Here is a 24,324-nt window from a genome sequence, read left to right as displayed (position 1 = left end):
CACAAAGGATTGTTCCAAGTACAAGACCATAAGCCTCACAACGCACACATTAAAAATATCCCTGAAGATTATCCACAGCAGAATTAACAAGAAGCTTGGGACTGGATATAAGTGAGATCCAGTTTGGGTTCAGAAATGGAATGGGAACAAAAGATGCCTTGATATGAACATAGACATCTATATATGTTTCATAGATTATTAAAAGGCCTTTGATAAAGTGTGCCACAAATGACTCATTGAAATATGTAGTTCTTCAAAACATTGATGACACAGACATTTGTATAATAGGAAACCTATATTGGCATCAAAAATCTGTAGTCCGCATTGATGGAGAACTTGAGTAAGCAATGAAGTGGCCAAATTTGCAGATGATACCGAACTCTTTTGGGTAGTGAAATCCAAAACGGATTGTGAGGAGCTCCAGAAGGATTTCTCCACACTGGGGGAGTGGGTGACAAAATGGCAAATGCGATTCAATGTTGGCAAGTGTAAAGTGATGCGCATTGGGACGAAAAACTCCAACTTCAAGTATATGTTGATGGGATCTGAGCTGTCAGAGACTGACAAGGAGAGGGATCTTGGGGTCATGGTGGACAGTTTGTTGAAAACGTCAACTCAATGTGCGGCAGCTGTGAAAAAGGCCAATTCCATACTAGGGATCATTAGGAAGGGTTATACAAAATTATGGTGAGGCCACACTTGGAGTACTGCATACAATTCTGGTCACCACATCTAAAAAAAGGACATTGTAGATCTGGAAAAGGTGCAGAAGAGGGCAACCAAGATTATCAGGGGCCTACAGTACCTTTCTTATGAGGCAAGACTACAACATCTGGGGCTTTTTAGTTAATAAAAAAAGGCAATTGCGGGGAGACATGACAGAGGTCTATAAAATCATGCATGGTGTGGAGAAAGTGGATAGAGAGAATTTTTTGTCCCTCTCACATAACACTAGAACCAGGGGTCATCCCATGAAATTGATTGCCATGAAATTTAGGACCAACAAACGGAAGTACTTTTTCACACAACACATAATAAACTTGTGGAATTCTCTGCAATGAGTTGTGGTGACAGCCAACAACCTGAATGGCTTTAAGAGGGGTTTGGATAACTTCATGGAGGAGAGGCCCATCAATGGCTACTAGTCGGAGGGCTATATGCCACCTCCAGCCTCAAAGGCAGGATGCCTCTGAGTACCAGTTGTAGGGGAGTAAAAGCAGGAGAGAGGGCATGCCCTCAACTCCTGCCTGTAGGCTCCCAGTGGCATCTGGTGCGCCACTATGTGAAACAGGATGCTGGACTAGATGGGCCATGGGCCTGGTCCAGCAGGGCTGTTCTTATGTTCTTAACTGACAGAAGAGATCAACATTCAAAGGGAGTGAGACAGGGATGTGTTCTACCACCTGCATTATTCAATATGTATTCTGAAGCAATATTTACCAAAGCACTTTTTGAACAGCAAGATGGTATTATTATCAATGGCAAAGTGGTAAATAATATTTGTTATGCAGACGATACTGTCGTGCTAGCAAACATAACCAATCTGCCAAATCTTTTGGAATGCATAAATGAAGTCAGGGTACAATATGGGTTGAGAATGAATTTGAGAAAAACTAAGTACATGGTCATCAGCAAATGACGTCCCATTGCAACAAGCCTATCAACACCACTCAAATTGAAAGAGTTTCACATTATAAATACTTGTGAACATGGTTAAATGAACACAATGACAGTACACAAGAAATAGACACCAGGATTGAAATGGCAAGAGAGCGGGTTTTGTAAAAATGAAACTTCTGCTCTGTAAAAAACTGAATAAAATAAAACTCTGTATAAAACTGAAAATGCATATGGTGAGGTATTAGATCTATTCAGTCTTGCTTTATGGAATGGAAGCTTGAACATTTAAACAGAATATGAACAAACTAGAATCTTCCAAGCTCTGGATATATCAATATATATTAAGAATATTATGGGCAGACAGAATTACCAACGAGGAAGTTTTGAGAAGAATGGCAAAAAGAGAGAGAGCTAACTAACATCATAAAGAGATGAAAACTTGAATATCTTGGCCATGTTGTTAGAGGGGGAAAATATTCCTTACTGCAGTTAATCATGCAATGAAAGATTAAAGAAAGAAGTACTGTCTGAAGATGAAGAACATCCAGGCTGAAAAATTTGAAGGAATGGTTTGGATGCACGTAAGGATGTCTTTTTTGAGCAGCAACATCCAAAGTCAGAATAGCCTTAATGATGGCTAACCTCTAGTAGGAGATAGCACCGAAGAAGTTATACCCAGTAGTACATATACCACAGGATGGAGCCTCACTGCTGATACAGTTTTATTACATGGGAACTGAAAATGAGACACAACCCTAGAAGGACCTTTGGAGACGCTAGAGAGATTACTACTGTGTGATCCCTTCCTCAGGGAGGAAACTCCATATCGTCACGTAGTATAACTCAAGAATGGATGGATGAGCTGGGACTAAGAACTAGAGCAAAACAAAACTTCCCTATACTGCAGACTGCAACAACTCTGAATACAGAACCAAAAAATAGATCAGAACATGTCACTTGACCATTAGCAACATACTTCCAAACTCTAGTGCTTCTAGAGTGCAGATGCATTATTTGAAGTATTTGTGCAAAAGTGCAAGACTACCAGCACATATTTATTTCTGATGTCACTGCAAGTTCGCAGCAGCATGGGTGGGTCGATACTGCCTGAGTTTTGCTGTGCTGGATGTCTGCAAATATCTTTTTAGAATGAACTTTTAGTTATCTTACAAAACAAATCCTGGATGCTTTGTGATGCTGAATGATTTTTTTAACTCCACAATAGCCTTGATGAACTACATTTATTAGGAATGTTTGCTATTACCGATGCCATTTGCAGTTATGTCTGCTTGTAATCACTCAAACAGAAGCTAGCATGAATAAGTTTATAATTGCACTTTAATATTCCAATATTCCCACTGTCTTTATCATAAGGCAGATGTTCATTTCTAATGGATAGCCTAAGGCAAACTTAAAACAGAGAGATGTATAAGAACTATTCATACTTTTAAACCATCCATATTATTGCCAATATACCAAAAAAGGTCATCTTTATCTCAATGGATATCATTTAAACCAGAGTAAGTAGCTATATTTCTTGTTTGGGCATGTGAGACCAATGAGAAAACAAAGCTACTGAACAAATGCAGGTAACATGGAAATAGAATGGTTAGTGCTATATTTACACACGTGGACAATCGTGTTGGTACCCCTCCATGAAAAAAGAAGAACCCACAATTACCTCTGAAATAACTTGAAACTGATAAAAGTAATTGGCACCCATCATTGTTTATCCCACACTTAACAAAAATCAGACCTTGCCTTAGAGTTTTGATAGAACAGAATATTTCAAATAATAACACAAATGAAAATGGCATGGACAAAAATGATGGGATCCTTAACCTAATATTTTGTTGCACAACCTTTAGAGGCAATCACTGTAAACAAGCGATTCCTGTAGTTCTCAATGAGACTTCTGCACCAGTCAACTGGTAATTTGGCCCACTCTTCCTGAGCAAACTGCTCCAGCTGTGTCAGGTTTGAAGGGTGCCTTCTCCAGACTGCATGTTTCAGTTCTTTCCATAGATGTTTGATAGGATTCAAATCAGGGCTTATAGAAGGCCACCTCAGACTAGTCCAATGTTTTGTTCTTAGCCATTCTTGGGTGCTTTTAGCTGTGTGTTTGGGGTCATTATCCTGTTGGAGGATCCATGACCTGCGACTGAGACAGAGCTTTCTGACACTGGGCAGTACGATTCGCTCCAGAATGTCTTGCTAGTCTGGAAATTTCATTGTTCCCTGCACAGACTCAAGGCACCCCTTGCCAGATGCAGCAAAGCAGTCCCAAAACATAACCGAGCCTCCTCCATGTTTCACAGTAGGTATGATGTTCTTTTCTTTGAAAACTTCAACTTTTTCATCTGTGGACATAGAGCTGATGTGACTTGCCAAAAAGCTCCAGTTTTGTCTCATCTGTCCAAAGGACATTCTCCCAGAAGCATTGTGGCTTGTCAATATGCATTTTAGCAAATTCCAGTCTGGCTTTTTTGTTTTTCTCTCAACTGTGGATTCCTCCTGTGTCTTCTTCCGTTGAGCCCACTGTCACTCAAAAAGCGACGGATGGTACAATCAGACACAGATGCCCCTTGACCTTGAGTTCAGCTTGTATCTCTTTAGAAGTTGTCCTTGATTTTTTGTCTACTATTCTCACTATCCTTCTGCCCATTCTGGGGTCGATTTTCCTCTTGCAGTCACATCCAGGGAGGTTGACTACAGTCCCATGGACCTTGAAATTCTTAATAATAATAATAATTCTTAACTGTTGTCACAGGAATATCAAACTGCTTGGAGATGGTCTTATAGCCTTTGCCTTTAACTTGCTTGTCTATAAATTCTTTCAGATCATCTTTACTTTTATCTTTATTCGGTCAATTAACCAGCAAAACAAATTAATAAAACAGCAACACAATCAGAAAATACATTCAAACAATCCCACCAGTCCCACCATGCACCAGAGTTCTACTAGCAGTGTAGCAGAATTTCACCACTGAATAAGAGACACTAGAGTGTCTCTTCAAGTAAGAAGTTCACTAACAGATTGTTCGATATACAAAATCACCCAGGGCCATCAGAATACCGAACCAGCAAGGGTGCAATTAAACGCTTCCTGACATCTTGATAAAATTCACAATAAAGTAACACATGATCAACCGTCTCGATCTCATTAGCATTACAGAGACATAGTCGCGCCTCTATCGGTCACTGGTGAAATCTTCCATACAGTAAAGCAGATGGCAAGGCATTAAAACGAACTCGAGAAGAGGCCCAACGAAACTTAGAAAAGGTGATAGTGGACAAGTATGGGGAAGTAGAGAAGACTTGCCCCTGATTTTAAGGGTCTATATAGTATAGGAAGGAGAGTTGTCTCATTCTGTATTCTGATCTCCTCAGACAACTCTTTCCTTTGCTTTCTCTGGTCCATGTTCATTGTGGGACACACAATGATACCAAACAGCAGAGTAACTACTTTTCTCCATTTAAATAGACTGAATGACTGATTGCACGATTGGAGACATGTGTGATAATAATTAAAGAAAACAGCTAATCTGAAAAATCACTCTAATCCAATTATTTATGATCTTTTCTAGGGGTACCAAAAAATGTGTCCAGGCCACTTTAGAATATCTTTGTAGAATAAGCAATACTTTATCTCTTTTCACACTTGCTTTGCTTTGCTCAATGACATATCAAAGGCATGCAGGTATACACGGGACAATTGCTTTTCATTTAATCGCTTTTCAGGAGGCATAAAATACTTTTTCAATAAGCTGTAAGGGTACCAACAAATTTGTCCACGTGTATATTTGTCCACGTGTTTAACTAAGAAAATACATCACTATTCTATCTTTGGCTCTTTTATCCCATGATGTTTATTATCATTAGGTAAACAAGATTAAATATGGTGCTGTAAAACTTAATTACTAATTTTAAATGTAAATACACACTTGGGGGGGGGGGAATTGTCCATGTTCTATATGCTCTGGGCTCATGCTTTTAACTGGCATTCTGAAACCTAGTAAAAGAGTTTATATCATCTAGTAGCAATTTACTTTGGTGGAATTCCAGTTCATAGAGTTCATTTTGTATTGTACTTTGTCTGTTAATGCTAAGCAAGCAATCTTAAAAGTAAGATGTCCCCCATCCTATTCTATGATAAATAAGGATGGCTAGAGACTGCTGGTTGAATTTTACCCATTATTTTTGTGCTTGCTCAGTTACAATTTTTTCTCAATTTCAGATCAAGTGACAATAGGCAATGCCAGCTTTGACTGAGAATATCAGTTAGCTGATTTGCAGCATCCATTTCATCACTTAGCCAAAGATTTCTGGTTTCATTCTGGGGTGGTGGCAGCAGAATGGAGAAGAGTATTAAGTCTTGAGGAGTTTGCAGGGGGAAGCCTAAATCTCAAGACTCAACTCCTGTCAAAACGTGTGGACATGTTACCCTATTTATTAATTTATTATGTATGTATGAATCAGATCTGTACACTGCCCCAAACTTTCGTCTCTGGGAGGTTAACAATAGCATAAAACAAGTTAAAATATATACAAAAACTTAAAACAATGTAACAATTTAAAAATCATCCACAAATTAAAACCTTAAAATTTTAAAGATCTGAAAAAGCTTGGGTGAAGAGGTGGGTTTACCTTGATATTCCACCAAATCAGCCAATAAGCCAAACTAAAAATAGTTTTAACATGCATTTTTATGACAACTTAATATTTGCTTAGATTAGTCACCATCCATACAAACTTCAAAGTAGGCAACACAATGAAGAGAGGAAGTTTAGAGTTTTGGGAATGCTGGTCAGTACACCATTCATATCAGCAAAGGTCTAGGTTTAGTTATCTTCTCACACTCTGGCTGTAAGGTTGTCGTCGGGATGGCTCAAGACCTCAGGGAGCCTAAGGCAAGGCAAAAAATGCCACCCTACCCCACTCACTGGACCCACCCTCGCCAGCTGGAGCATGCCCCATGCTGAGACCCAGAGAACTGGTTCCAACTTCTCTTCACAACTCCATTGCTATGCTAGTGAATAGGAGAAGCTGAACCCACCTCTCCCTTCTTCCCTTCAGCATGGTACTGACAGGAAGGAGAGACAGCCAGAGAAAGCCCAGGTAACTGCAGTTTCAAGCTGCTTCCTGTATCAGGCACACCTCAGCTACTGAGGCTGGCGCTTGAACATGGGAAGTGGGGGCAGGGCTGGTAGGGCACATGGAGGCAGCAGCGGGCTAGTGGGCTTCTGCTGGGGAAAGGCAGGGGCTCATTCTACCACCCTAAGAGGCCACACAAGGGTGTGCTTGTGGCAATTGCCTCATGGGGGAGCTTTCCCCGGCTGTAGCCTTGTAGAGCAGTTGTACATAGGAATCTACATACATATCAACCATTTACATGTGACATCAACTGCATGTAGATGGCAGCGATCAATCCCAGACTCTCACCATGCATTGCATTTCCCCAGCTTCATGACTGACACACTGCAGTAATATCAAACAACATACAAACATAACTTGTAGCTTCAATCATTATGCTACAAAGATAAATCAATGCAGAGAGTGGCAAAGATTTCCACAACAGGTATTATGGAAGAAATGTGTTGTGCACAAACCTTTTCCAGGGATCGAGGCTGATGGACCTTGCACCATCCATGACGGAAGCACTCTTTTCCTCTGAGCAGTTCTTGAATTTTCATTTTCAGTATTACTAGCAGACAGCTGAAAGAGACTTTACAAATTAATGCCCCGCTATATGTTTTCCCTTCAGGAGCAACAAGGCACGAAATATAAAGCAGGAGATTCAAGGATATCCATCTCCCACTATTCCACAGTGCTGTGCTTCCATGGATTTATGCAGCTGTGTCAATACAATTGTGATACCCTGGTTAGGCATAGCTTTAGTCAAAGCTGACAGACAATCCATGCCAAGTAGCAGGCTCTCCTCTCCAACTATGGAACTGGTGGCATCCATTTTCTCTATTCTCCCCAGCTTGCTGCCATATGCAGAAGAACAATACCATCCACAATGTATTGAAAATGGAAAAACCTATTTGATTCTGACTTTTCCCACATCTATTGCTCATAAATATTTGGTCAACAGTTTTCTCAGTCAAATATGGCAACCTTGTTAAAATCAGTCCCATCTTTAAGCACCCATGTGATCACCATTTGTCTTTAAGAACTCACCATTGTCATTACCAGGTGAGTAGTAAGAGAAACATTTTTTAAAAAAACAACAACCCTTTTTGCTATAGGCAGCAGCTTCAGCAACACTTGAAGTGCTAACAACTTTCCTGATGGACGACGTCTGACCACATCCCCTGCCCCCCCCCAAATTGTGTCAAAAAGTGACCCTCACTTGCATCCTAGAGCGGGGGAAACAGTACTCCAAGCATCACTGAAGCCACTGCCTGCAGAGGTGCAATGAAAAAAAAATATTTTTAAAAGGGAGCTCCACCCAGTGTTCCCTCTAACAGGTATTCCCAGATGTCGTTGACTACAACTCCCAGCATCCCCAGCTTCAATAACCTGCTAACTTGGCAGAGTTAACCTGCACCCCTGCTAACTTGGCAAAGAGGCACCTTTTTAACGTGGTGATTCTCTTTATTTAGCAGGGGGAGAGTAACTGGCCCTATCCAACCCCAGCACAGTACCTCCAGTGACTGTTGCTGGTGTCTATGCTATGTTTCTTTTTAGATTGTGCGCCCTTTGGGGACAGGGATCCATCTTATTTATTTATTATTTCTCTGTGTAAACCGCCCTGAGCCATTTTTTGGAAGGGCGGTATAGAAATCGAACAAACAAACAAACAATAGCCTTTGCTTGGAGATTATGGGAGTTGCAGTCAACAACATCTGGGAATCCCTGTTAGAGAGAACACTGCTGCCCCTCCTGCCCAGCCGACCCCTGAGACAGGCAAGTAGAAGTTTTTGTCGGCAGGTACATTTTGTGGGCTTAACAACAAGGCTGGTTAAAAGTGAAATTGGTAATCATCAATACAGAAAAACAAAACAATTGCTTAGCACAGTAGTCAACAGTACACCATGTCCCCAGTGAAATGCCCAATGAAAATGAAGAAATGCGTGGTGGTGATAAGTACTGTAATGAACGTGAATCTGGAGTAATTGTGTTTTAGGTCGCTTGGCTACCTGTTATACCACCTTTCAGCCTCAACCAATACTGTTTAATGCAGTTTCTATCAGTCATGTAATTAGGAAAACAAGCCTTAAAAATAAAACAGAGCTGTTTGTCTTGAAATCTGACAATTTCACTCAAAAGCAGCCTCTTTGAAGTGGACAACTCTGCAACACTATCCTTGATGTGTGTCACAGCAGCTGTCCCATAAAATTCTATTAACATATACCCAATCTAGTTAGCTCTGCTATGCCACCTACTGTTTTGAGAGTTACCTTCTGGGGGCTTTCAACTACTTTTTCTAATAGTGAATGTGTTTCCAAAAGCTTGCTTGTGCCAGAAGACACTGTTTGCTGTAGAGAAGACTGCCGGTGAAGCATCTCGGTTGTCTGAATTGCTGAGGGAGCTTGATTTGGTATGTCTTCTGTACTGACGTTGTGATCGAGCCTGTTGCATATTAACAAATCTCTTAATGGAAAGAAGTTGAAATACTGAAACATTAATTAAAGCTAGTAAATGCACAGTAGAATGGAAATAAAAAGGAACAATTCAACCAAACACTTGATAATCCCAGCCAAACACTAATATCAATGGGACAGTCAAACATGCGTTTAATTTTCTTCCATTAAAATAAATGAAATTCAAATATAGCTAACTTTGAACGGAACATGACCATAGCTTACTTTTGCAACTGAAAGCAGCAAGATGCAAAATGCTAGGTTAATATCTAGAACAGGGGTCCCCAACCAGCAGCCCTCCAGATGTTGCTGAACTACAATTCCCATCATCTCCAGCTACAACTTATTGTGGCTCCACAATAGCCTTGATGAACTACATTTATTAGATAGATAGATACTTTATTTACGGCCAAAGCAAACTACATTTATTAAGAATGTTTGCTATTACTGATGCCATTTGCAGTGCTGTCTGCTTGCAATCACTCAAACAGAAGTTAGCATGAATAAATTGAAAATTGCACTTTAATATTCCAATATTCCCATTGTCCTTATCATAAGGCAGATGATCATTTCTAATGGATAGCCTAAGGCAAACTTAAAACAGAGAGATGTTATAGAACTTATTGAGGCTGGGACGATGGGAACTGTAGTTCAGCAACAACTGGAGGGGGTTGGGGACCCCTGATCTAGAATAGAGGAGGTAAATAGTTCTTAACCTCTAATGAAGAACATCTACTACATTTTCATAATGGTTGAGCTGCCAAATTGGCTATCAGTATTGATACATGCTTCTGTATAAGCCCCAATATTCCTACTTTGCCCCCATCTTCACCAGGCCCTGCTTCAGAAGTCTAAAATAATGGTAGGTTATTTTATATGAATTTAAATACATTCATATACCCATACAAATACATCATTAATTAGTTTCCTGTTTTGAAAAAAATGCATGTACACTCAGATGTTGAAAACAGTTCTGCTGGTATTTTTCAGGAAATAGAAACATCAAAAATATCTTAAAATCATGTTAATAAAAACTAAGTAGTCAGTTTTTTGCTACCTCTCGCAACTTCCTGGTTGGATCCTGTATCTTCAAAGTCACAGGAATGTGTCAGTCAAATTATGTGTACAATAAAGAATCTAATATGCTACGCAAACTTCATGTTCACTAAAATGCTAAGGAATGTTATCAAGGGCCTATTAAATTGTTGAAAATCAGTTTTTCTTAAAGCACAGTCTAGTCTGTTCCTAGTCCCATTTATTATAGGACACACATTTCCCAGTAACACAGTTACTGTTCTGACCGGATTTTATATGATTTACCATAATAGCCTAATACAGTGAGTCAACTGTAATTCTTCTGCTGTATTTTAAGAAGGGGAGATAAACACAGTACATAGAAGTGAAAATGCGAGTTTCTTTTCATGTTACATTAATACATTACATTAATTGCACTACTGAAAGCAACGTTTATCTCATGCCTACTTTACCAGAACCAACAATGCTACTTCATTCCATTTATCACAACACTTGATAAAAGAGAAGTTTTCTTGGCTCCCAGATTCTACAGAGAAAAGCACACTAGCACTTTCCCACTTAAATGTCTGGCACAGCCATTCTCAATATAGAGCCAGCGTGGTGTAGTGGTTAGAGTGCTGGACTAGGACCGGGGAGAACCGAGTTCAAATCCCCATTCAGCCATGAAACTAGCTGGGTGACTTTGGGCCAGTCACTTCTCTCTCAGCCCAACCTACTTCACAGGGTTGTTGTGAAAGAGAAACTCAAGTATGTAGTACACTGCTCTGGGCTCCTTGGAGGAAGAGCGGGACATAAATGTAAAATAATAATAATAATATGCTGTTTTCCAGTTGAAGAAAGAGGGGGTTTGTAAGAAGTGTCCATTTTTCAATCAGATTCAAGAAGGAATAGAGATGTAAAGGTATAGCTGCATCTATATCAGTATATCTATACTGTAAGTCTCCTAATAACATGCTGTGTATGTAGCACAATTACATCAACATCCCTAACTTTGTGAATGGAAGCACAGGGTCCAGAATCAACAGTTATTAACAGATAATCCACAGGATGGCTGGCTGGATGGATAATGTACTTGGCTAGTGGTTGTAATCCTGACAGAAATATAATTTGATCTGTTCAGCATCTATTATATTAATTCTCGTAGACGTGCCTCTGTGGGTATGCATCCCGGCAAACCAGCAGATTGGCTGGGAGGTGGAGACGCCAGATTGGCTGGCCGCTTCGGAAGATGCTCCCTAGAGGGAGGGCCATGCAGGAAGGAGGCGGCTGAACGCTTGGCAGCCCGAGTCCGACACTGGGGACTGGAGGAAGGAGGAGGCAGCAATGGCCAGCGGGGAAAACACAAGCAGGCTAAAAAGCGTGGGGGGGTAGAACGAATGAGAGAGAGAAAAAGAGAGAAAGAAAGAGGGGGAAACAGAGGAGGAAGCAAGCTGGGGCAGAAGGCTTGGGGGGAAGGGGACTGGGGTAGAAGGCTTGGGGGGAGGAGAGTAGGGCAGAAGGTGGGGGGAGTGTACAGAGCGAGGGAGAGGGCGAGCGAGAGAGGCGCTGTGGGGGGGGAGAGGGCGAGCGAGAGAGGCGCTGTGGGGGGGGAGAGGGCGAGCGAGAGAGGCGCTGTGGGGGGGGAGAGGGCGAGCGAGAGAGGCGCTGTGGGGGGGGAGAGGGCGAGCGAGAGAGGCGCTGTGGGGGGGGACAGGGCGAGCGAGAGAGGCGCTGTGGGGGGGGACAGGGCGAGCGAGAGAGGCGCTGTGGGGGGGGACAGGGCGAGCGAGAGAGGCGCTGTGGGGGGGGACAGGGCGAGCGAGAGAGGCGCTGTGGGGGGGGACAGGGCGAGCGAGAGAGGCGCTGTGGGGGGGGACAGGGCGAGCGAGAGAGGCGCTGTGGGGGGGGACAGGGCGAGCGAGAGAGGCGCTGTGGGGGGGGGACAGGGCGAGCGAGAGAGGCGCTGTGGGGGGGGGACAGGGCGAGCGAGAGAGGCGCTGTGGGGGGGGACAGGGCGAGCGAGAGAGGCGCTGTGGGGGGGGGACAGGGCGAGCGAGAGAGGCGCTGTGGGGGGGGGACAGGGCGAGCGAGAGAGGCGCTGTGGGGGGGGGACAGGGCGAGCGAGAGAGGCGCTGTGGGGGGGGGACAGGGCGAGCGAGAGAGGCGCTGTGGGGGGGGGACAGGGCGAGCGAGAGAGGCGCTGTGGGGGGGGGACAGGGCGAGCGAGAGAGGCGCTGTGGGGGGGGGACAGGGCGAGCGAGAGAGGCGCTGTGGGGGGGGGACAGGGCGAGCGAGAGAGGCGCTGTGGGGGGGGGACAGGGCGAGCGAGAGAGGCGCTGTGGGGGGGGACAGGGCGAGCGAGAGAGGCGCTGTGGGGGGGGGACAGGGCGAGCGAGAGAGGCGCTGTGGGGGGGGGGACAGGGCGAGCGAGAGAGGCGCTGTGGGGGGGGGGACAGGGCGAGCGAGAGAGGCGCTGTGGGGGGGGGACAGGGCGAGCGAGAGAGGCGCTGTGGGGGGGGGACAGGGCGAGCGAGAGAGGCGCTGTGGGGGGGGGACAGGGCGAGCGAGAGAGGCGCTGTGGGGGGGACAGGGCGAGCGAGAGAGGCGCTGTGGGGGGGGGACAGGGCGAGCGAGAGAGGCGCTGTGGGGGGGGGACAGGGCGAGCGAGAGAGGCGCTGTGGGGGGGGACAGGGCGAGCGAGAGAGGCGCTGTGGGGGGGGACAGGGCGAGCGAGAGAGGCGCTGTGGGGGGGGACAGGGCGAGCGAGAGAGGCGCTGTGGGGGGGGGACAGGGCGAGCGAGAGAGCTGTGGGAGGACCAGCCAAACGAATTCTCCCAACTAAACCCAAAAAGGAAGTGAACTACCGCACAGATGCTCTGTGCGGGTTCAGCTAGTATTGTATAAAACTGTATAACAAACTGTACAGAAAGAGATGCAGTTTGACAGTTACGCATTACAGTACAAGCAACGTTACTGCTATATTTTCACATCAGCTCTTATTACCTTGGCAGGCTTTCCACATCTGAAGCAACAAAGAGAACGCTGAAGAAATATTTGTCTACCAACAGGGAAAAATGGTCACCTGGGCTCAGCTGGTGCCATTGATCTGTATCCAATGGAGACAACGGGCTATTTTCAGATGGCCGATAAAAGCAAGGGTTTACATGGACCTGGCAATGAAGAAGAGGAGCCTCAGTAAAGATACTATGCCAGAAGAGTGACAAGTCTTTGCAGCATGTCGTGAGCTTCATCATCACCCCAATTCCATTGCAATGCAACTAGATAACGTTTATCAGGGGAAAGTGTTCAACGTTTTTGACTAGGAACTGGTTCAAATGTCATGCAGAACTAAGATTTAATCATGGTTCTACATGATGTTCCCAAGCCTCAGGCTGGGTGACCACTCTCATCTGAGGAATATTTCAACTCCCGACCCTGATTTAGAACAAACCAACATTTGCTATGGCATCTGAACCCAGTAAAGGCCAGCTTGTTTTTTTTATGAACATGCCAGAACACAAAACTGGAATTTTACCTCAGCCTCTCAGTAGAAAGTTTAAGGGCCAACAGAATAAGCCATTGGAACTAAAGTTCTATCTCCAAGTCTCTTGGTCTCATGCTATATAGCATAAGGACTCAGTCTACAGCACTAGTGAAATCAACACCCCCACACTGACAGAAAGTAAAAAAGCAAAGCAGGTTTAAAACAACAACTGCCTAAACTAATGTCCTGCTATACTTTTTGTAACTAGGAACATAAGAACCTAAGAACAGCCCTGCTGGATCAGGTTCAAGGCCCATCTAGTCCAGCATCCTGTTTCGCACAGTGGCCCACCAGATGCCGCTGGAAGCCACAGGCAGGAGTTGAGGGCGTGCCCTCTCTCCTGCCATTGCTCCCCTGCAACTGGTACTCAGAGGCACACCCTTGAGGCTGGAGGTGGCCCACAGCCCTCTGACTAGTAGCCATTGATAGACCTCTCCTCCATGAGGTCATCCAAACCCCTCTTAAAGCCATCCAGGTTGTTGGCTGTCACCACATCCTGTGGCAGAGAGTTCCACAAGTGGATCACGCGTTGTGTGAAAAAGTACTTCCGTTTGTTGGTCCTAGACCTCCTGGCAATCAATTTCATGGAGTGACCCCTGGTTCTAGTGTTGTGTGAGAGGGAAAAGAATCTCTCTCTCTCCACTTTCTCCACGCCATGCATGATTTTATAGACCTCTATCATGTCTCCCCGCAGTCGTCTTTTTTCTAAACTAAAAAGCCCCAGGTGTTGTAGTCTTGCCTCGTAAGAAAGGTGCTCTAGGCCCCTGATCATCTTGGTTGCCCTCTTCTGTACCTTCTCCAGTTCAACAATGTCCTTTTTAAGATGTGGTGACCAGAATTGTACGCAGTACTCCAAGTGTGGTCGCACCATAGTTTTGTATAAGGGCATTATAATGTTAGCCGTTTTATTTTCAATCCCCTTTCTAATGATCCCTAGCATGGAATTTGCCTTTTTCACAGCTGCCGCACATTGAATAGACACTTTCAACGAGCTGTCAACCACAACCCCAAGATCCCTTTCCTGGTCCGTCACCGACAGCTCAGATCCCATCAGCATATACTTGAAGTTGGGGTTTTTCGTCCCAATGTGCATCACTTTAAACTTGCTAACACTGAACCGCATTTGCCATTTTGTCGCCCACTCCCCCAGTTTGGAGAGATCCTTTTGGAGTTGCTCACAATCCGTTTGGGATTTCACTACGCGGAAGAGTTTGGTATCATCTGAAAATTTGGCCACCTCGCTGCTTACCCCTGCTTCTAGATCATTTATGAATAAATTAAAAAGCACCGGTCACAGTACAGATCCCTGGGGGACCCCACTTCTTACTTCCCTCCATTGTGAAAACTCTCCATTTATACCTACCCTCTGTTTTCTGTCTTTCAACCAGTTAGCAATCCACACATGTACTTGTCCCTTTATTCCATGACAGCTAAGTTTCCTCAGGAGTCTTTGATGAGGAACTTTGAGGAAATTTGATGAGGAGCAGTAGATTCGTTTTCCAATTTTGACTGTATGGCTCCAGTCCCATGAGCCATAAAACTCCAACTATTCTGTTCCTCCATATTGCTGTGCAGTGCATCATTTTGCTATCAAAGATAGCAAGCCAGCATTTCCTGATTAATTTACATTGCTCATACAAGTGGTATGAGGACAGCCATAAGAAAGGCATTAAGGTTTTTGAGGTACCAAAAAAGCCTGCAAATTGAGCAAAGAGGCTCCTTTTAAAAGTGGTGATTATCTTTATTTAGCAGGGGGAGAGCAACAGGCCCTATCCATTCCCAACGCAGCATCCCTCCAGTGACTGTTGCTGGTGTATATCTTATGTTTCTTTTTGAGATTGTAAGCCATTTGGGGACAGGGAGCCATTATATTTATTTACTTATATCTATGTAAACTGCTTTGGGAACTTTTGTTGAAAAGTGGTATATAAATATTTGTAATATTCGTACCAAAGCCAAGCTAGGCACAGTTAAAAGTCACTATATTGTTGAGAGTGCCCAAGAGCACAATCACAGTTCTAGGAATTTAAAGGAAACTTCTACAGATATGCTGATGACTCCGTTCCCCAGCAGCTTTCATTAGTATTAAAATGATGCATATAACTTAATTTGCAAGTGGGGGAAATGGCAAATATTCAAATACAAAAAAAATCCCCGTTAAATTAAAACCAAGATACTGGCTGATATTCTGCACAGTGCCTCGCAGGCATTATTAGCACCATGGAGCTGCTGTTTGCTCATTAAAAAAAGTGTTCCTGCAGTTGCACAAGCGTGCTCATACATAAAAGCTGGAATTGCACAAATGCAGCTGAATGGCGTATGACCATTATTTCCAATGGCTGTACACCACACAACTACATTTGTTCAATTCCAGTTTTTGCATAAGAGCACTCTTGTACAACTGCGTGAACACTTTTATGAGCATGCAGTAGAATGTCAACCACTACGGTTGTTCTCACAACCTGTGAGCGGGGTGGGGCAGGCACAAATGGGAAAGCCGGAGCAATCTTACACACACCCTGCACCAATTGCACTCTTACTCGTAGACTTTGGGCCCAAGTCCAGGACCTCCCCACCTCTTGGGGACCCCAAATCCTCTTTAGTCTGTTCTGGAGAGTGTGGTCACTGCTGGCCCGAACTATGCCAGGCAACCAAGTGTGATTGTGACCTGTGCCAGGTGCTTTAGAGACAGAGGGGGGAGTGAGGAAAGTAGTATGTGGGGTGGGAATATGTGAAGTTATGTATTGAAATGTTTCTGCTAGTGGATATTTGCATAAATATACCAGTTTTATATTCTTACATTCTTGTGAGTTCAGCTGCTGTTTGTGCCCTCAAGAACCCACGTGTTAAAAATATTGCGAGTGCAATGATGTGTTTGTGTGGAGAGGAATGATGCTTAACTTGCAGTGGGGGGTGCCTCCAAAGGCCTTTAGGTCCAGGCTCCCAAATTACCTAGGTGCATCTCTGCTCCCTGCCCAAATGATCCATGTAGGTCTCCCAGCAGTGCCACTCATGTGCCCACACAAGCGGCGTTGCCAAGAGAACACAGCACGGCCTCCAGAAATAGCACAATGCACTCTGCTGGGAGCACAATGCACTGGGGAATTCCCCCGCAAGCCAGGCGCTCTAGGGTACCTCTAGGGTACACACAACTGGGTACCTGGGTAATAGTCCAAAGAAAAATCCTCAGGCTACCTGGCGAGGAGGTACCCAGATCGGCCCCGACTCCAGTGCTCCACACAAGCAGCCCTACCCGGTTAGGGCTGCTCGTGTGAACAGCCTCACTGTCTTTCATGTATGAAATTAAGAATGCACCACTCAACAAAAGCCATCAAATCTATCATATCCATGTTAACTATCAAACTTCCAGTTTACTTTACAAACCTGCTCCAAGGTGAAAACAAGTCCTAAGCCATTTATGAGCTTGGTTCTTTTTAATTTCATCTCCCTGTTCTTCCACCAGGACCACAATAGTTTTTTACTGCTAGCAAAATCAGCTATTCAAATGATATTTATATTCTCAAGTGCAAGAGCTGTAAACTATCAAGACCCACTATAGTCCCACTATAGTAACCCTTGCTTTTAGAAGTGATCTTTCACAACAAAAATTCCTGTCAGGCAAAGCCTATTACAGTTCACTGAATGCAGACCTTTGAAGCAATAGAGATGTTGAAGGAAAAATACCACTCCTGTGATAAGGAGATAAACTGAAAAGCATCAAGTGGCATCTTGGATAATAGCCCATTCTTTTACAGTCCAGATGCTTAAGGCACAACATTTGGCCCACAGTAGTAGCCATGTGAAAGCAACTGTGCTGTACACTAACAACAACAAAAAAGGTATACATGAACAGAATTTATTTAGTTTATACATAAGCTAGCAGCTTTGACATTAGTTGTCCAGACATATACAAGTTTGTAGGTAGGTATCATAACCTTGACCATGAAATACACTTTTGCAAACATTTATTAGGAAGGTGAGAAAGTTATGTGGAACGCTAGTCTCATTCCTTTCTTCTCTCAAAACATTAGAGGAAGTTACACTTCTCCATAGCAATATATCCCAAACTTAGTGTCCTAAACAGGATTCCAGAACAAGGAATTTATGGGTGGCAGTTTTCTACATCATCTTCCTTTGTGCAACTGTTTTCAATTATGTCATACAACTAGCTTTTCTTTAACAGCAGTGCAGCAACCGGCTGCACTGGCTTATCATGTATTTTGGAGAGGCATTAAAAATATCTGTCCTTGGTTCCAATGATGTGGAATTGTCTTTGCACTGGTTCTTCTAAAAAAAATAATTAGGCCCTTTTTATGGTAAAGGAATCCCTATTAGTTATTTACAGAGTACACAAAGCTCACCCATCATTATTCGTTTATTTACAGGCTTGCTAATTGAAGAAAAATAAAGCCTTGTGACTTTTTAAAGAAACACTATATCTAGTGTAACTAACTTACTTACTCTAGTGTAACTTACTTATTCTACTATTCATATTTTAAGAAGTTGGTTCTTGTTGTCAACTAACACTGCATTTTTGTTAGATGTTTTAGATTTCTTGGCCAATAATATGTCCAAGCCACAGGTCAAACATGCACGAATTACTGATATTCAAAAGTTTCTCTACTAAATGACACCAACTTTAGACAGTTTATGCTATTTTTAGTTTTCCACCTCTATGTTCCTGTTTTTATGGAACTGCCCATGACATAGAAATGACTTTAAAGATGGAACCTGATCTTGTGTATTTGTTTCTGAAGTGAGGGTAGCAGTTGCGAGTGGGCCCAGTTGAGAATCACTATGCAACAGAGGATTAAATTGCCCATGCAGTTATCAGAAGCAGAGAGGAAAAGAAAACAATATCTATAAAAACAAGATAGAATGTAACAAAACTTACAGCCACTCCCACAGCATCCCTGGACAATTCTGTTGTCACCACAGAAGGCACTGATCAACACATGGTAACAGCAGGATTGACACACTGATGTGCTCCTACTCTGAATCCATTCACCACATACAATACCCAAGGGGCTGTCAGGAGAAGCCCACAGCATCACCCACAGTATCAGGAATGCCCAAGGAGAAGAGGAAACATGTACAAACTTGTGCACCACAGCCAAACCAGGCCTAAGATTAGGTTCTGTTTCTCTACTTCAGTGATTCTCAAACTTGGGTCCTCAGGTGTTATTGGACTTCAACTCCCATAATCCCCAACCAAAGGCCACTGAGGCTGGGGATTATGGGAGTTGAAGTCCAATAACACCTGAGGACCCAAGTTTGAGAATCCCTGCTCTACTTATTATTACTTCTTAAGCTTGCAAGTCTTTGTGCTGTCAGAATGACAAGATGCAACTCTAACACACAACCTGAGGACCTGCTTCATCTGGTCTGACTGTTCCAACATTAAAAAAAAAAAAAAGACACTAATCTTCCATCATTTTTGCTTATGCCCCTCCTTGAAGCTTTAAAGATGCAAGTACGGCTATCTAGCATTACAACAAGCGCTAGAACACCACCACTTAGGGTTGTTGTTTTTTTAAGTTATTATACTAAAAAGAGATATGAAATAGCCTGTTACCGGTTTGATACTAAGTTGGTCTCCAGATACTTTCAGAATAGCATGTTTCCTGGATACTCTCTTGTCTGTAATCTAGAAATGCAAAAAGGAAGATTGCTGTCAACAGACAATGACACATAATTTGCACATTAATAATAATCTTTATGATCAGAAAATCACCATACAATGTATGCACTGAGCAAAAGGAGTGCTCAATTTATTATAAATATTAAACATTGTCCTTCCTGTTCACAATTACATGCTAAAACGTGCCATAAAGTGAAGACAACTAAAACCTATTATAAAGCAGAGGATTGTATTTATTTTTATTATTTAAATGTTGATTAGTGAGAGGTCATAATAATATCCTCTTTTCAAAAAAAAATGAACAGTTCCTCTGGCTGCATGAGAACAGCCAGGTTCATGGGGGGAAATCTGTTAACTGTGCACATGTACACCCTCTCCTCCCCCACCCCGTGGTGTCCCTTTTCCCATTCTGATCTCCTCATGTTTTGTAAATGTAGCTCTCCCTTACAAACACTCATTCTCATTTTGGTTTTTAATGCAAGGTCAGAACAGAGACATTTCAAAAGTTTCTACTTGAAAAATCTTTGAGATACAATGAGGGAAAATTAATATGGCAGGGGTGGTGTGTTTTTTTTAACTGTATAAGTAGGTCAAATAATATGTCAAATCAGATAATGCTATATGGCATCAGGAAAATTTGTACAGTAATTTGAGGAAAAAATTAAGGCAAATGGGGGGAATTTTACATAGGGAAATTTCCAGCAAACCACATCTCCAAGTGAGGGTGGGGAGGATGAGTATAGCATTTTTAAATAACTCCCTTTAATGATGTTAATGTCTTTTACATGTAAATAGAGGACTGCATTTGTGATGCTACAGAAGTCCAATAAGGACTTCACCCAGAGGGGTGATAAACCAGAAGAGCATTTATTCTACAAGACAAGCACAGAGAGAGAGAGAAAGAGAGAACAATTAAACTCCACAAGGTAGCACTCTCTGTAAAGTGTGCTGTCAAGTTGATTTCGACTCCTGGTGCCCACAGAGCCCTGTAGTTTTCTTTGGTAGAATACAGGAGTGGTTTACCATTGCCTCCTCCTGCACAGTGTGAGATGATGCCTTTCAGCATCTTCCTATATCACTGCTGCCCAATATAGTACCAGCGGGGATTTGAACCAGCAACCTTCTGTTTATTAGTCAAGCATTTCCCTGCTGCGCCACTAAAGGTGACTCTCTACCTGTTACTTAACTACTACAGATGCAAAATAGTAAATATAAATCAGAACCAAAAAAGAGCTATTCTCACTCAAGTGATGCCATTGTGGATGTGATTCAATGCGGGAATGCATGGAAATAAACACCACAAAGCCCTCTTGTCTGGAAGCACCTTTCATAGAGTGCCCAGCAAGTAGACGACTCAAACAGGAAGCTTTCCAATTCAGACACTCAACTGCAGCACACTGCAGGGGAGGAAAAAGAGGACTATGGAGAAACTGATGGGTGAGGGCAACACTGACAGCTTAAATCAGCCTTTGATTTGCTGGAATGGCCATCTACCGATTCGACTATAAAGTCTCTTTTTATATTATGCCTGTCTTCATCTTTCTTTGCTTGCTGTGAATTACCTAGACCAGGGTTCCCAAACCTTTCTAACAAGCATGTCCCTTCTGTCACAAACCTTCATCTTAGGTACCCATAGAGATTTTGAGGGTTTGTGAGACATGTTTACTTGCCTTGCTGATTGCAATGGGAGTAAAGGTGTGCCATTGAGTCGACTCTTACTTCTGGTGCCCACAGAGCCATGTGGTTTTCTTTGGTAAAATACAGGAGGGATTTACAGTTACCTCCTCCCACGCAGTATGAGATGATGCCTTTCAGCTTCTTCCTATATCACTGCTGCCTGATATAGGTGTTTCCCATAGTCTGGGAAACATACCCCCGGGGATTCAAACCGGCAACCTTCTGCTTGTTAGTCAAGCATTTCCCCGCAGCAACACTTAAGGTGGGCACTTGGTGCTAATTTTCTGAAGCCTGTCAGTAAGGGGTTTGCTGAGCTTCAGCCCATAGCTAGTAATCAGGAGCAGAGGGCTGATTTCTGCAATAGACAAATTGATTAGGATGCGTCACAAGCTGATGATCCTCAGAGGGGGAATGAATAGTGTGATTGCAGCATGGGAAGGCAGGAGGACTATGAGTACCCTCAGGGAGCCCTTCAAGTATTCCTAAGGGTATTAGTACCCCCTGTTGGGAACCCCTGATCTAGACCTGTCAGCTTGGGTTATCCATGCCCTGTTTACAAAATCATGACCAAGGCAAAAAGAAAAAGACTTTTCATCCAGTAATAAATATGCCTCATTTAACATACTTCATCTCCAAATTCACCCTTTTGTGGATAAATCCTGTATGGATTACATTAACAATTCCATCTGAACTACAAAGAAAATGTTAGTAAAAAATAAGAAATTACAACTAGAGAAAAGCAAAATTAATGAAATGAACAAATAGGAAGAGTAATTACAGTGATTAAACTCTGAAGAGGAGTTTCTCCAATAACATTTGCTCATTACTTCCTAACTGGTAAGTATAACATAACATACAGGCTTCAAGAAATTTGCTTGGGGGTGGGTGGGTGGGGAATCTATTCTCAGTATTAGTAAATTGTGACCTCTAGTGCACTAACACAGTTACTGCAGCTAATCAAATACACAGCTCACACAAAAAAGTCATGTTATATATATATATATATATATATATATATATATATATATACATATACATATACACATACACACACACACACACACACACACACTCTTTCTTAAACAAAAACTGAAGGCAGGCACTATATAATCTGCACACTGTACATAACAACTAAAACATAAGGCACTAACTAAACAGTGGGGATTATGGAATAGAAGATAGGTAAGAGCAAACAGTGGTTTTTTAAGTGTTTTACATTGCAAGGCTAGCCCATCCACTAGCTTATCACATATGGTATGAATTCTTACGGGGTATGGGGCAGACATGATCACCTCTGTCCCCATTGTGAATACCACCCCCTGCACGACAGCTGGAACAGTTATGGCTGATGCAGGGGGTGGTGAGGAAGAAGATTATACCTTTAAAAATCCATAAAACCACCAATACCACACCACATTGCTGCATCCACTATCCACACAGAGTCTGCATCCACTATGCTCCCTGTCTCCACTGCTCACCTGACCACTGAGCATAGGTACTGTACAAGTGAGCAGAACGGGCAGGGCTCACGGTGGGTGCAGACTCTGCAGGGAACTGGGCAGCGAAGTGGGGCACCAACAGAGCTCAAGGTGTGCAGATTTTTAATTTTTACAGATTTTTAAAAGGAGCAATATCCTTTGGCACTGCCCCCTGCCAAGTGTGACTTTGGCACCCCTCCCCATATCCCATAAAAATTAAGTTATGTATGCTGCAGGATATAATTTTAATTGAAGGGGTGGGCACCAAAGTCATATTTGACCAAAACCCACCAAAAATCCTAGGGCCAGCTCTGCTTACACTTTTTTAAAGTGTTTAAAATACTGTGTCAATCAATCTTCAGAAAATTGAAAAGCATAGAAATCCACAGTATGAAAAGTCCAGAATGAAAGTATGTCAGACACCTCTATACATAAGTGCAAACACCAATTAAGGAGCCACGTCCCTACAAATCCTCCCCTAATGAGAGTTATGCACAAGCACTTCCTCCATGCTAGTCGTGACCAGTGTTCCCTCTAATTTTTCATCTATGTGTAGAAGGAGTTTTGTTCTGGGCAGCAGTATCAAAGGCAGTGCATGCACACGTGCATTCAGAGTAGGACCCTCTCAATTCAACCAGAGTGGGATCTAAAATTAAGTGAGCAGCCATTAAAAAAAAATTGAGTGCATGCTTTAGAGGGAACACTGGTGCTGACTATTGCCAGTAGCAGTGGCCGATAAGCTTATTAAAGAGAGAAAAGACAAGGAAATGTTATACAAAAAAACTTACTTTAAGCAGAACTGCTTGCATTTTCAAACATCACCACTTTAATTAATCACCCCACCGTGTCACTAATGATACATTTATTATTGTAAGCTTCTTACTGGACAAAGGACGAGCAAATCATCATAGGTGCTAGGATGATCCTGTATCTTGCCAGCATCACCCATAGAACCCAGATGGAACAGCTCTTCCTTTACAATCTCCAAGTACTCAAGCCTTGCAATGCTTTCAATTATTTACTTGTGAATATTTATGACAACCAGCCAAACTGCATGGACATGCAGTTTCTATTTTACAAAAAACTACTAGTTCTGTCCAGTAAGTACCATGCTTTAGTTCTGGAAAGTGCTGGATGCTTACTGCAGCCTGGTCCTATGCCTGTTTTACATGGAAGTAAATCCTACTTTTTGTTCAATGGGGCTTAAAGTTGCACAAGTTTACAGCCTTAGACATTTAATTCAGAAGAAAAAAAACCCCAAAATAAATAAAGGTTTAGAGACTGTACAGGGCTGGATAGCCCAGTAGTCCGATAGGTCAAAAGGCAGCTTCGTGTGCATTCGTTACGGTGGATCATCCCTACTGATGATCTCCATCCCCTTCTTGCTCGCGGCACCATTTCCATTCGCACTCGCAGCCTTTCCCACTCCCCTTTGGAGCACTTACTCCCAGCAGGGGGCCTCGTCCTAGCACTGTCTCCCCCGGCGGCAGAGCCACAGGGCAACCCCCTCCGTCCGCCGGCACCAACTTAAACCCTGACATGGTAACACTGGCCTTCGCGGAGTTTCGCATGGGGGACAGGAAACACCGACGTACCGTCCTTCCATCCCTGCTCTCTTACACCTCCTATCCGTCGGACTGAGTTAGAAAGTTCCGACGCGTCCCACGGCCCGCCTTTTAAGCATCGGCCGATTTAAAACGACAAGAAAGAGAAGCCTGCCTGGGTTACCAAACTACAACTCCCAGGATGCCCATCGAGAAC

The 24,324-nt window shown here is 43.2% G+C and overlaps 1 protein-coding gene across 6 annotated transcripts in view; it reads right to left on the bottom strand.

The window, feature by feature from the left end:
* The window catches only part of APLF (aprataxin and PNKP like factor), a 61,830-nt gene extending 37,562 nt beyond the window's left edge, over positions 1-24,268 (bottom strand). For 3 of the 6 annotated variants that reach the window (XM_053284500.1, XM_053284499.1, XM_053284504.1), the window contains exons 1-5: positions 24,009-24,139; positions 19,343-19,414; positions 13,227-13,393; positions 9,027-9,219; positions 7,230-7,335 (exon numbers count right to left, since the gene is read on the bottom strand). In XM_053284500.1, the coding sequence (XP_053140475.1) occupies positions 7,230-7,335; positions 9,027-9,219; positions 13,227-13,393; positions 19,343-19,414; positions 24,009-24,134 (664 nt within the window). In that variant the 5' untranslated portion in view covers positions 24,135-24,139. Of the gene's footprint in view, positions 1-7,229; positions 7,336-9,026; positions 9,220-13,226; positions 13,394-19,342; positions 19,415-23,351; positions 23,388-24,008 lie in introns of those variants that run through there. The other 3 variants (XM_053284503.1, XM_053284501.1, XM_053284502.1) reach the window with 3 other exon arrangements.
* Between the last annotated feature and the right edge of the window lie 56 nt (positions 24,269-24,324).

Source organism: Hemicordylus capensis, chromosome 1 (assembly GCF_027244095.1).
Source record: "Hemicordylus capensis ecotype Gifberg chromosome 1, rHemCap1.1.pri, whole genome shotgun sequence".
NCBI classification, from domain to species: Eukaryota; Metazoa; Chordata; class Lepidosauria; order Squamata; family Cordylidae; genus Hemicordylus; species Hemicordylus capensis.
The sequence above is the reverse complement of the archived record's forward strand: the minus strand, read 5'-3'. Positions and strand labels throughout refer to the sequence as shown.